Source organism: Aulonocara sp. 'chitande type north' Nkhata Bay, linkage group LG19 (assembly GCF_057382095.1).
Source record: "Aulonocara sp. 'chitande type north' Nkhata Bay isolate Kocher_YH1m ecotype deep benthic linkage group LG19, A_spYH_male_GT1.1, whole genome shotgun sequence".
NCBI classification, from domain to species: Eukaryota; Metazoa; Chordata; class Actinopteri; order Cichliformes; family Cichlidae; genus Aulonocara; species Aulonocara sp. 'chitande type north' Nkhata Bay.
In genome coordinates, this window is record NC_141362.1 from 20,484,569 (window position 1) to 20,497,815 (window position 13,247).

At 40.5% G+C, this 13,247-nt stretch overlaps 2 protein-coding genes across 4 annotated transcripts; one reads left to right on the plus strand and one right to left on the minus strand.

Annotated features, from left to right (window-relative positions):
* Window positions 1–2,963: 2,963 nt before the first annotated feature.
* On the minus strand, window positions 2,964–6,973 carry fuca2 (alpha-L-fucosidase 2). Its single transcript, XM_086275023.1, has 7 exons — window positions 6,673–6,973; window positions 6,227–6,414; window positions 5,726–6,065; window positions 5,432–5,642; window positions 4,516–4,706; window positions 4,288–4,393; window positions 2,964–4,146 (listed from the first exon to the last, which is right to left on the minus strand). Exons 1-7 carry the CDS (start codon window positions 6,861–6,863, stop codon window positions 4,009–4,011), a joined length of 1,365 nt encoding a protein of 454 aa, XP_086131149.1. The 5' UTR covers window positions 6,864–6,973; the 3' UTR covers window positions 2,964–4,008.
* A 138-nt stretch (window positions 6,974–7,111) lies between these two features.
* LOC147306902 (putative deoxyribonuclease TATDN3) lies at window positions 7,112–11,192 on the plus strand. Of its 3 annotated transcripts, none has more exons than XR_015126408.1 (10): window positions 7,112–7,237; window positions 7,321–7,353; window positions 7,440–7,513; window positions 7,595–7,679; window positions 9,276–9,338; window positions 9,421–9,530; window positions 10,078–10,133; window positions 10,230–10,431; window positions 10,551–10,628; window positions 10,886–11,022. XR_015126408.1 is itself a non-coding variant. In XM_086275024.1 (10 exons), the coding sequence occupies exons 1-10, from the start codon at window positions 7,184–7,186 to the stop codon at window positions 11,027–11,029; spliced, it is 813 nt and encodes a 270-aa protein (XP_086131150.1). In that variant the 5' UTR covers window positions 7,112–7,183; the 3' UTR covers window positions 11,030–11,192. The 3 variants fall into 3 exon arrangements, 2 of the variants coding, with proteins under 2 accessions (XP_086131150.1, XP_086131151.1); XM_086275024.1 differs by having other exon boundaries at window positions 10,230–10,342; window positions 10,548–10,628; window positions 10,886–11,192; XM_086275025.1 differs by having other exon boundaries at window positions 10,230–10,342; window positions 10,886–11,191.
* The last annotated feature ends 2,055 nt before the right edge of the window (window positions 11,193–13,247 follow it).

The window sequence follows — 13,247 nt, forward strand, 5'->3', positions numbered from 1 at the left end:
ATATAGATTAAAACAGTGTCCTTTAAAACACATGACAAACATTTGAATTCGACTTGAATTTTACTGTGAAATTACCTTTGCATAGAGGCCGAACCATCTGATAAAATGTGTCATAACATTCATTTGAAGCTGCAGGTTTTGCCATCAAGCACATCAAACGAGGTCTTTCCGTGCTTTTGAACTGATTTATGATCACCCCGCCTCAGCCATTTGTGTGAAAAATTTGGCCTTTCGACACAATATAATTTACAGAACTTCAGATACTACACCCCGCTTTGACCCACCTCCTCCTCCTCGTCCTCCTCGGTTTCACTCTTTGCTCTTGGGTGAGAACAACTGGAGGCTTCTATGAATAGGAGTCCTTGGCTTTGGGCTTGCACCAGCTGTGCTTGCTGTGGCTAAGACATGTTTCACAGAGGTCCTCCCCTTAATGCAAAGCTTACACAACAGAGCAATTTATGTAATGACTCGCTGTTGAATTTCACCTCACAGTTCAAAATCTTATCCAAATGGCAAGCATTTTATTTCTCTGCAAAACTGTAATGTCACAGAGCATTTCCTTCAGAAAAGCAGCAACTCGCTGTGCGCTAGAAAAGCAGTGAATGCAGAGTCTGTGTATTGACAGAGTCCCTCCACAGTATGGAATTGCAGAGAGCTATTATTAGATATAGCCTCTAACAAGCCAAAGATGAAGTTGAAGCTAACTAACTGCAGTGCAGCTGAGATCCATTATGCTGTATTCAGTATCTACAGGAGCGGCACTAAAATGGCTGATACTCAATGTGCAGTGAAGGTCAAGTCGTGAGCCTCTATAAATATAATGGTCTGTCCCTCAGGATGTTCCACACACTGCTTGGCATTTCCATCATCTAAAGCTACGCCGTGGCTCTACTGACCAGCTCAAATCTGCCACAAATCTGCATGTGATTGAATGCCACACATGCACCTGACTACTAGCGGGCCTTTAATTATATTAGTCCTAAATTAGAAGGGCAGGGAGGGGGGTTTATGAATGGAAGGAATGAGGTTTTCCTCTTGGCTCACTGTAGTGGCAGTCATATGGCAGCCTGAGATAAGGGGGGGGACTGAACCCAGCAGGTTGAACAAACACAACAACATTAAACTAAAAACCTTCTCACAGAAGCCATTCAGAAAACTTCAACCGATTCACTTTTTTCATCGGCCGTCGACCGCTCCTTTGTCCGTCTCTTCAAGTCAGCCTCTCGAGCAGGCATGCTTATGCCATTATCACAGCAGTACCTGAAAATAATCTAACATGATTGTGTGTTTCCATGGCAACCATGCCAACGTCTGTAACAGTTTCCCAGTTCCTGTCTACATATATAATTACTGCCTGCAGATTACAGAAGCAAGACTGCAGAAATGAGCCGGCAGTGTGTCGACCGCACAGCGAATCACGCAGTTTTCTGTGCTGATTGATAATAAAATGTACACGCAGTCCCAGTGAACATGAAAAATAATAGTTTGAGAAACGGCAAAGATTTGGCTTTGTTGAAGTCTTGCCTTTACTTCAAAGTAATATGCAAATTCATTGCTGCCGGAAATGGAAAACAAGTGGGAGAAAGTCAAGATGGCAAAGTACAGTAACACGTCTGTTTTCAGTTAACTGAGTGTCATTATTCAGTATTACAAGAAAAGTCCTTTTAATGTCTCTGACACCACTAACAACAAATAAGTCACATAAACCTAATGTACTATGCTCAAGTCAGTGCTCTACATCATTTTATTGCTGCTTTGCCTGGGATCATTGTTGAGTTTTTAGGACATGTGGCCTCACACTGGACTCCAGAATCCTTTGGGAGGAATTCAAGATCCACTAAATGACCACACAGTCTCAGAACCTGGGCTGCAAAACAAGCTCAAATCATCTCCTGTCACCACCATTTGTGCTTATATATTGTGTTTGATTTTCTCCAAACATGGCACCATGTGCATGCATTACAGCCAAACATCTCCACTTTGGTCTTGTATTTCCAAAGAAAACTGTTCAGGAGGTCTTGTGGTTTGTTCGTATCCAGTGTTGCAATCCTAAGGTGTGCTGCTTTGTTCTTTTTAGAGAGTAGAGGCTTTTTCTAACTGTGATGGCCTTTAACATGCTAACTGAGGCCTGTGGACTCTTTCTTTGTCACACTACTGTATAGGCAAATAAACTCTACAATATGCAGTCAAACAGAACAAATACATCATTTTAAACAAGTAAGTTCTGTTCCAACTGACCAAACCGAGAAAATAATCTGCACTGCAGTCCTGCCTTTAAATGTCTAAGTTAATTTTTTTGACATCTCAACATTTTTGCTACAAACTTTAAAGGTTTAAAGCCCGGGTTCTCCCAGAATGCAGAATATGTGTATTTCACTATTATTGAGCGTCTATCTGTGCACGCGTTTTGCATCCTTACATCTCTGTTTGTTGTGTTTAGGTGATCAGCTGCGATGTGCGCGTACCAGGCTGGGGATAGCCTGCTGAAATTAGGGTATGTGTGTGGGGTGGGGGGGTTGCACAGACGTGAGAAGAACCCCTTGCAAACCCCCCATCAGCACGTCATGGAACATTTGCAGAACAGGAACCTCCCACCTTAAAGGCGTGCAACAGAGAGCAGACACAACAGTGAGATCTGCCCTGCACCGGACTCTCTATCTCAGTTGACAAATACTCCTGCAGCTGCTGTGGTTTCAGTGCAGAAAAAGAGCAAAGACCAGCTTTGAAAGAAATTCTGCAGAGGCTTACCGGTCAGTGTGCAACATGAAAATAACTTCACCGCTGCTGCATTTTTCAGAGCCAGAAGAGGATGTGTTGTTTTCCCGGTTCATCTGTGCACAGCGGGGGTGCATAGATCTGTTTTGCACCGTCAGACTGCTTAAAATGTCCCAGGCGGCTAGGGCGTTACCCATGTTGACACAAGGGGGCGCCAAAGGGAGGCAACAAATGAGAACAAGTCAGTGTAATAAAGGTTGATTTTATTGAAACATTTATTAAAAATGAATCAAACCGATCAGTGCAACAGGCTTATCAAACTTCCCACAAAGCACATCTCAAAGAAAAGGTGCAATTCACAGTGTTTAATGTCACTGCTCCCAAAATTACAGAAAGTGGCCTGGGTTTCTGGGTGAGAAACTAAAGGAAAACCACGGTGTTCTGTGTAAAAATGTCAAGCAGGCCCAGCTGAAACTCTATCAAGATAGCAAGAAAAAAAAAGGCGTTACAAGTGAAAAGGGATTCATTAGGAACAATGAGTAAAGCAATATTGGCATTTACAGATAGGGAAAAGTTTACTAAATGGAATTGGAAACTGTGGTCAACACCGCACATTTGTTGACTCTGATGCTTGTGCATTAGTGCGATTTGTACGGCATAAACAGAGGAGGAACTCTTCCTCGGGCTACTGAGGATGTCAGTGCAGGGCATCGTCTCACCCCGCAGCAACAGTCGGTCAGCAATTACATGAAGAGGGATGTTACACTAGAGCTGCAGGGCATAGCCCCAGTATTACAAAGATGATTGCACATTTCAGAGCAAGGGGTGTTTCGAGACAATCTGTGGCAAGCTCTGAAAACTGCTGTTCACAAACGCTGTCCATCTAATCTGACCGAGCTGGAGCTGTTTGCAAATAAGAATGGGCAAGGATTTCAGTCTCTAGATGTGCAAAGCTGGTAGAGACATACCCTAAAAGACTGGCAGCTGGAATTGCAGCAAAAAGTGGTTCTACAAAGTATTGACTCAGGGGGCTGAATAATTACGCACACCCCACTTTGCAGTTATTTATTTATAAAAAATGTTTGGAATCATGTATGATTTTCGTTCCACTTCTCACGTGTACACCACTTTGTATTAATCTTTCACGTGGAATTCCAATAAAATTGATTCACGTTTGTGGCTGTAATGTGACAAAATGTGGAAAAGTTCAAGGGGGCCGAATACTTTTGCAAGCCACTGTATAATCCTTCCTTTCTGCTCCATCAGTTCCTCTTCAAGTGATGTGATTTTCCTTTAAGTGGCACCAGTCAGCTTCAGTGTCCAGGCCCACTGGCATGGCATCTGGCTAAAGGAGAGCTGGGGCAGGTAAACCTGCAGCCCACTGGGCTTTACAGGCTCCCACTTCAGAGGGCCATAACCAAGAAGCACCACCTTTTTTGTTAAACAAAAGGAAGTTATGAATAAAGTTCAGATCTCACACAAGGTTCTGCATTTTATTGCCATGTACACTAATATCAGTTTAAATATAAGAAGCTGGCATCGCAACATTATTAGGTATTGAGTCAGTCTTACCTGAGTTTGCCCAGTAACCACTGGCTCATTCAGAATCACTGATCCATTATTTGGCCACTTGAGTAAGATGGAAAATATGTTTTTTTCCTGGGGTCTGAACGTGTACCTGTTGAAGATCAGACCCATTAATTACCTCTGATTTTATCAATCTATATATTTTTTTTCTATAACTTTCTATAGATAAATATCAATGTAGCCTTATAAAAAAAAAAAAAGTTGTGGACCCACCACAGATCTGGAGTGAGGCTGTCATTCTGAGCTCGCCATGCTGTCGTGTTATAGATGGCCTCCCCATTGACCTTCAGCCACTGACCAATCTGCCTCAGACGCTCCTCAAAGATCGGAGCGATTCTTCCATCGTGTGTGGGGCCGATATTCATCAGCAGGTTTCCTCCACAGGACACAGTCTCCACCAGTGTCTGAAACACACACACACACGGACACACATTAAAGTGGACATGACTGGAAATTATTACAAGCGATTTTTGACACATAAACATGAACAAACAAAGCCACAAGAAGGGCTCCAGATCAGCGTTTGACCCTCGAGCCAAACGAACTTCAATCTAACGTGACTGCTCCCTTGTCTGGGTCTGGAGGCGTGTTTTAAAGTAAAACAAGGGGGGACTCCTAACATTTTAACCACAGAATGGCATCACTGCTCAGCTGGCTCACCTTGGCTTGCAGAGCGACCCTCAGGCTATAGTTTCTAACTTAATTCTCTAGTGCCGCTGACTCAGGTTGAACTCCCATATATTTATCTCTATCCCATTTTCTTTCCTCTTTAATGACACTCACTCATGTGATGATATTTTGTCATTCTTCTTGTTGATTTTTTTTATTGATTTTACTGTTTTAATTATTTTATCTTTTTGTAAATTACACAGACAAGTCTTGCATTTTTGCATCTTTTTAACTTGTTGATTTAACTCTCGTGGGTTTACATTTTTAAGTGTAGTCATGGTATGTTTTTTGTAAGTGATGGCTGCTAGTAACAAAATGCCTAAAGATACAATTTAAAATTGCAGAGTCGTAGGAAATGTGTTGAAAAGAGTAAAGAAGCATTAGGTAAATTTCTCAATGACTCATTTAATCACAGTGAATCTGTTTTAGTTTAGAGGTGAATACGATTTTCAGCTCTCACCGACACAAGCTGATCGACGGTGAGGTAATCGCTGAGAGGAGCGTTACGTCTGTAACCCCAGGACTTTTTGTCAATGGTCATGCAGTTTTCCCATTTGTGCTTGAGCAGGTGTCCTGGCTGGTAGCGATCAGAACAGGTGTAATATCCACCGTGTGTGCAGATGGAGCCATAGCCCCACCGATCATTCGTCACCACCGTGTCACGTACTGGACTGTTGAGAAGATTTCAGTCAGCTCAGTTTTTATATCCATGATGGGAAAAAAGCTAAAAATAATGCACATTTTGCAAGTTTACCTGTCATTATAGAGCCAAGCTAAGAAACCAGTGCTGTTCCAGTACTTGTCAGGCGCGTCTCCATCTCCATCAGACCACAGCACCTCTGGTTTGTACTTGACAACAAGCTCGTAAAGCTCAGGCAGAGTTTTACTGGTAGGAAAGTAGTTTGTAGTGAAGACATTGGCAGCGTCCAGCTCAAAGAGTGGGTTAAACCATTCGAAGAGGGAGTGATACAACCCTACACGAATGTCCCCGTTATTGCGAAGAGCTGTCACCACTTCATCCACCAGGTCTCTCTTTGGTCCAATATCCACCGCATTCCAGTTCCAGGAGTTCTTTGAGCCCCAGAGTGTGAAACCTGAGAAATACACCAACAAAACAGAACATCTCTTGTGTGGTTGAAGGACAGTCATACATCGCTGACACCAATACTGACATCAGACTACTTCTTCAGAAAAAAAAAAAAGAACACTGTAGCTGGCATATATAAACACAGCGATGCACAAAAATGTGGTGTACCTTCATGGTGTTTTGTGGTCAGAACGATGTACTTTGCTCCCGATGAGGCGAAGATGTCGGTCCATTCTTTGGCATCAAAGAACTCAGCAGTGAACAGCGGTGCAAAGTCCTGATACTTGAAGTCTGGAGGATAATTCCTCTGCATGAAGTCCACATATGGCTTTTGCTTTTGGTTTTGCCAGTACCACCTGTGTAACAAATAAAATGTAAAATGTGTCATCACTGTAAAAACTTGTAAAACTGTAAAACTTTTAAGCTGTACTGCCACTGTTGCCATGATGTAAAACATATGGGATCTCCGACAGGATAGATGGTGGGTTCCTGGATAAGTCCGAAGTCGGAATTTCCAATGAATGAGTTGTTCCCTAGATTTCACAGACCCTCTTGCCCTCACTGATTGTCTGCAAAAGTTTAAATGATCTGGTAATGTCAAAAGAAGAACTCACCAGAACCATTCGCTGCCAAAGCTCGGGACAGAAAAGACACCCCAGTGTATGAAGATGCCGAACTTTGCCTGGTCATACCATTCTGGCAGCGGTCTGGAGTCGATGGACTTCCAGTTGGGTTCGTATTTGGCATTATTGGCCCCGATCTGCAGGATCAATAAAAGCAAAGGAAAGACTGCTAAAGCTCCCATTTCAGTGTCGCACACAGATCCGACTTCACTCTTTAGACGTCATATGACTGTGAGTAAAGTTGCGGAACTGACACTGGCAGGAGAAAAACAAACAAGGAAGTGAAAACGGCTGGTTTAACCTGAAGAACCAGGTACGTTTGATTTCTTTCCGTTTACTTCCCGCCATAGTTCAACCAATAATTTCTAAGAGAGCACCGCCCTCTCGAGCTGCGCAGTGTCATCGATCTCGCGCACTGACGAGCCCACACGTGCACATGCGCAGTCGGATTTTATTGGAGGAAGCGGGTTTGTTTTGATTTTGAGGGCTAAACAACGTCCACATGCACGGCTACGTTGACTGCCACTGTCACATCTCTGCGGGGGATTTTGACAAGGTATTAACGCTTGTTTACGGACTGAAAATTAATTTTTTATCTTTAGCAACCTTAATTTAACCTTTCCACGTTTTTTTGGCCAGGATGTAGAAGAGGTGATCGAAAATTCAAAAAAGGTGAGATCCTCGTGAGTAAAAGCTGTAAGTCAGTCAGATATTTGTTGTTTTAAAGATAATTTCTGGTTGTTTTTACTCTTGTCCAGGCTGGCTTGTTGGCGTTATTAGCTGTGGCCGAGCATTCAAGGGAATTTGAGAAGATTATAGAGTTGTCACAGAGGTACCCAGCACTGTTTAAATGATGATGTATCTGTACTGTGTAGGTCGCGGTTTTGTAATTTCCTGCTGTAATTTTCTCCAGGTTTCCAGGTTTCATTTTCCCCTGCTTAGGAGTTCACCCTGTTCAAGAAGTATCCCCCGAGCAGCAGAGGGGTGCTTGCCTTCAGGTAGGATTGCTGCAGTTTAAAATCTTTTTCCACCCATGCTGTTAACATAAGCTAGTGGTGTCACAACTACCTCCGGAAAACAGAAATCTCCTTGGATTTGAGAATTTATAGTGCATCATATCATAGAAACGACACCAGTGAAGGTTACGAATGACCTTCTCATGGCCTCTGAGAGTGGACCCAGTCCTTGTGCTTGTCCTGGTACTCAGTGCAGCATTCAGTACCACTGATCGAAACATTTTACTTCAGAGATAAGAATACAGCTGTGGCCATTAAAGGAAATACACTGCCCAAGTTTGAATTGTATCTGTTTGTTCATGTAAACAGGGAGTCTTTACACGCAAACGTTAGTCATGGAGTTCCACAGAGTTCTGTGCTGGGACCAATACTTTTTACATTGTAAATGCTTCGCTTAGGCAGTTATATTAAAAAACGCTGCATGCATTTTCATTATTTTGTAGCTGATACCCTGCTATATTTATCTATGAAGCCAGATGACAAAAATTAATTAGTTAAACTACAGGAATGATTTCAAGACATAAAGGCCTGAATGAGCTCTAATATCCTGCTTCTAAATTCAGATAAAACTGAGGTTATTATATTCAGCTGTAAAAATCAGAGAAACATGGGGTCTAACCAAATTCCTAGTATGGATAGAATTACTTTGGCCTCCAGTAGCACTACGAGGAATCTTGAAGTGCCTTACAAATATGTAAGATTGTTTCCTTTTATCTGTGTAGTGTCTAAAAGTAGGAACATCCTGTCTCAGAGTGATGCTGAAAAAATAGTTCATGACTTTATTACTGCAAGGGTGAACTATTGTAAGTTATTATCAGGCTGTTCTTGAACTTCCCTGAAAAGCCTTCATTTGATACAAAACACTGCAGCAAGAGTACTAATGGGGGATGAGAAAGATGGCTCATATTTCTTTATTCACCAGAAGGCCACAAACCCAACAGCCAGCTGATCCGAACAGCCATGTAGAGCGTAAACAAGTATTGTTGTATTGTGGCTTTATGAAAATATAACATCCATCTAGCCACCCATCTTCATCTGCTTATCAAATTGAGGGTCACGATGTGCTGGACTGTATTCCAGCTATTTTAGGGTGAAAGGGGTGGATGGGGTACACTCTGACAGGTCACCAGTGTGTCTCATTATTAGTGTTTCAGTCTGATCTTAAAAAAATCAATTGTGGTACTCAGTGGTGGAAAAAAACAGCAGCGCTTCTTTCCTGAAATAGTGTGGATGATTCATTCTTTCTGCAATTTTGCAGTAAAATGGTAAATAGCCTGTATTTGTATAGCGCTTTACTAGTCCCTAATCCACCCATTCACACACACTGGTGATGGCAAGCTACATTGTAGCCACAGCCACCCTGGGGCGCACTGACAGAGGCAAGGCTGCCAGACACTGGCACCACCGGGCCCTCTGACAGTTAATTTTCCTGTGTTTCTCTTCCTCCACCACAGCTGTAGTTTTCTCAGGAAACAGTAAAAACATTGTAATTTTGACTGCTTGTAAATTTAAAAAATTGGATGAGTTATTTCTGGTTTATGCAGTTAGATTCAGGAGTGTGTTCTGTGTGTTTTGCAGGATCTGGATGCTGCTTTGCCTATCATAGAGAAATACAAAGACCAACTTGTTGCTATTGGGGAGGTAAAGATTGAGCATCTTTGATTCACCTTCGTTGGTTTTCTTTATTAACTACAATGATATTACAGCTTGTTTGCCGTTGTAGGTTGGTTTGGATTTTACACCCCGATATGTCAGAAGCGACACCGATAAGGAGAATCAAAGGCTGGTCCTGATTCGTCAAGCACAGATAGCCAAGGAGCTGGACCTCCCGCTGTGAGTCTTGAGATATTTATTATTAAGGCTATTCTCTGAAATTCATGTGGTACATTTATTAGCATTTTTTTAAGCAAAGACTAATTAAGAGCTTTCCTGGGAGGTGTAGCAATATATACAGTACAAATATTAATGTGTATTGTTTTTGGGTTGGGGTTTTTTTTTGTTTTGTTTTTAATAGAAGAAGAGTCTTTCAGCCACTCCCTTATTCAGAAGGGGTCTGCACAGTAGATAGCTTTGCATATTTGATTTGGTAGATATTAATGCCAGATTCCCTTCGCAACACAACCCTAAAGGGATCTGTGTCACCTCTTGGTATCAAACCAGGGACGATCCATACATTCGGCAAATGTGTAAACTACAATTAAAGTGTAAAAACCTAAATAAGACAGAGAAGAACTCCATAAGAAAACAAACATTTACATTTGCAGAAATTAAAGCGATCAAAATCTAAGGTTTATGAGACAATGACCGACACAGTATATTACAGAATCCTTCTATAATACATTGTGTTTGTTTATTTGTTTTCTTTTTTTTTTGGCTTTAGAAATGTTCATTCAAGGTCTGCAGGAAGACCCACCATTCAGCTCCTGAAGGAGCAAGGTGAACACCTAAGTTTATTCTGTCTGTTTGCATGTGAGTGAACAGTTTTCTTGAGTGTATGAGAAATAAACTGCAGTTCCTCTGTATTGCCACTAGGTGTCAGAAAAGTCCTTCTTCATGCTTTTGATGGGAAACCGTCTGTTGCTATGGAGGGAGTGAAGGCCGGCTATTTCTTTTCTATCCCTCCATCCATAATAAGGAGTGAGCAGGTACAGCCGAGCATGCAGTCAGCTTATCTGTCATTCGTGTGTAAACAGACCAAACTAGTTTATTTAATTGACACAGGTAACAGTTGTATGTGAGTATTTACACTCCCCACACAGCACTGGCATGTTGACTTTGTTTTCATTGGTTGACTTTATCACATTGAGCATTAATGATTTATGGTGATCTGTGTGTGTATTTTCCACTAAGAAGCAGAAACTTGTGAAACAGCTGCCGTTAGAGAACATCTGTCTAGAAACTGATTCTCCAGCTCTCGGCCCAGAAAAACAGGTTGAGTATTTAAAAATGTCTTATATTATCTTTGTTTGGGAGGAGTAATTTAATATTTTCTTTATGTATTACAAAGAAAATTGTATAATAAATGTTCTAGTTTCTAGATAAGATAGATACGATACCTTTATTAGTCCCACAAGGGGAAATTTCATGAAATTTCCCCTTAATTACAACTAGTTTGTTTTAATTAATATAGTTGATAATATGATAACTATAAGAATCGATACAACAATTGTCCCTTGTCCTGACTGCAGGTGAGAAATGAGCCAAAAAACATTTGTGTCTCTGCCGAGTACATCAGTAAGATCAAAGGGGTGTCGCTGGAGAAGGTGATGGAGGTGACGACACAAAACGCTCTCCAACTCTTTCCGAAGCTGAAGGCTGCCATCAGACCTTGACGGAGAGCACAAAGAATATTTTATCTATCAAAAAATGCCTTGAAGGATTTGCCAAGGAAAAATTATATATATGATGGAAACAAAATGCCCTACGGTGTAAAAAGCAAAACAAAAACATGAGAAAATAAAGACAAGTTTACAAACTCGCATCCAAGTTGTGCTTTTTTTGTGCATTTGACACATCTGAAATTCCTGCCACTGACATCCTGCATGCCAGTTTTATATCCTAGTGTAAGCAGAGCAGTAGCAGTTATTTCCTTGATGACTTTTTCAAATTAAAAGGCAATTCATTGTAACTTCATGACAGCTGATGCTACCACACTCTGATGGCAAACTTCACAGCTGCATGGGGGTAGTGTTGCCTTCACGTGCACCTCATAATTTTCTGCATTTTCACTTTTGAGCTCTGAAGTTGCTTTTTTTTAAAACCAATTATGAAACTAAATTTCATTCTTGGTTTTTTTTTTTTTTTACAAAAGAACAAATTGAACTCAGTGGTCAGTTTACACTAGTGGTACACTAAGCTAGTTTAATACCACAAGACTGTAATCAATTCTGCTTTCAGACTAAATAATAGAATTATGTCTGCTGCTTTTGTGTTTGCACATCTTAGATTTAGAAAATCAGTGAATTGATTTGATTTGTTTGAGTTGTGAGATAGATAAGATTCAGCTGAGTTGTACTGACATGCCATCTGGAGAAACTAGTTCAGGGCCATCTCTAGCAGATTAGACCTCTGTAATGGACTTTTGTCCAGTCTTTCTAAGACAGTGATAAAAAAAGCTTCAACTTATCCAGAACGCAGCTGCTAGAGTCTTAAAGACTAAAAGAGCTGAATGTAATCCAGCCAAGCAGTTCTCAGATTACTGCACAGGTTCATTTTGTCTGCCAGAGAATACATTCTAAAAATATTATTGCTTATTCATAAACTTTTACCCACAGTATATTGTAGATATGCTGATCTCAGACTGGCAGATTCTGAGTTACTCTAAAATGAAACTGAATACCTTTTAAGTAAAGTTTCTTTACCTTCTATCAAACTTTAAGAAAACATTGCATTGCATCATGATTAAATGATATAAAAAAACATCCCTTTTGTCTATGTAGATATTAGAGGCATTTCCAGATTTTTTTTTAAAAAGGGGGCGTGGTCACGGGGGACCACGAAGTGCAGAGGCAGATGTGCATTGTGTTCCCCTGTGTTCTGAAATACAATTTCAGGCTCATGTGCATATCATGTGTCCTATCACAGATTTTTTTGGGTAAAAAGTGGTGTTGGACAAGAATTTCGAGACACTTATTTTGGGAAAGTAGAAAAGGCATTTATACCTTTTCTACTTAAGCAGCTTAACTGCTGACAGGTTGTATATTTAAAATATATTTAAAGCATCTACAGTAAATGTACACATCATGTGGGATGAAACTTTTCAGAATCATATAACCAAGCATGATGTTATTGTATCATAATTATTGACTTGTTTATATGTATATCTCTTTAATGTCAGGGGTGCTCCTACTTTTAATTGCTTATCTAATTCTCAGTAGCTCGATTAATAATAAAAGCTGCTTTCAGCTACTCCCTTTTTCCCAAGTGGCGCCACAACGGATTGCTCTGCATGTTTGATCTAGCTGTATTTCCCGCTGCATCCTCTTCCTATAGCAACTCCAAAGTGAATTATGCGTATTCTTGTTATTGAACTGGAAGTATTTCACTTGTTAGACGAATGTGTAAACCGCTAAGTGATCTACAATCCCCCCCACCTTCTAGACACACCCCTGCTTGTAAGCAAGGTTATCAGAGTTAACTAAAACTAAACAAAAAAATAAACCTAGACCTGGAAAACAAGTGTCAGCTGGCTAATTAAAAAAATTGACCTTTAAAAAAAAGAAAACTAACTGAAACAATTTTGTGAACTTTAAAAACTAGCTAAAATAAAATTAAAAAAAATATCGAGAAATAACCTTTAAATATTGTGTTTATTAATTTGGTTTAAAAAGAAAGAAAGAAATTTATAAATATATCTAGTATTACAGTAGTAGGGGAGACCGGGGATAGATGTCACATTTTTGACATTTCTGTCTGTAAATTGGAGCTCTTTTAAGGTAGTGGATTCAAAATGTAATGCAAAGTATTTACATGTCTCTGCTATTAAATAGTGCAGCTATTTTCTCTGCAGCACAATTACCCATTGCATGGTATGGTCTCAAACACAAAGAG

Bases quoted from the DNA above. Each gene is read 5' to 3' on its own strand.
- fuca2 (XM_086275023.1), bottom strand. From the start codon at position 6,863: ATGGGAGCTTTAGCAGTCTTTCCTTTGCTTTTATTGATCCTGCAGATC. The intron at 5,643-5,725 runs GTAAACTTGCAA...TCTTCTCAACAG, and splicing joins GCTTGGCTCTATAATGACAG to TCCAGTACGTGACACGGTGG. The intron at 4,707-5,431 runs GTGAGAGCTGAA...TGTGTGTTTCAG, and splicing joins CCGTCGATCAGCTTGTGTCG to ACACTGGTGGAGACTGTGTC.
- LOC147306902 (XM_086275024.1), top strand. From the start codon at position 7,184: ATGCACGGCTACGTTGACTGCCACTGTCACATCTCTGCGGGGGATTTT. The intron at 7,680-9,275 runs GTAGGATTGCTG...TGTGTTTTGCAG, and splicing joins AGAGGGGTGCTTGCCTTCAG to GATCTGGATGCTGCTTTGCC. The intron at 9,339-9,420 runs GTAAAGATTGAG...TTGCCGTTGTAG, and splicing joins AACTTGTTGCTATTGGGGAG to GTTGGTTTGGATTTTACACC.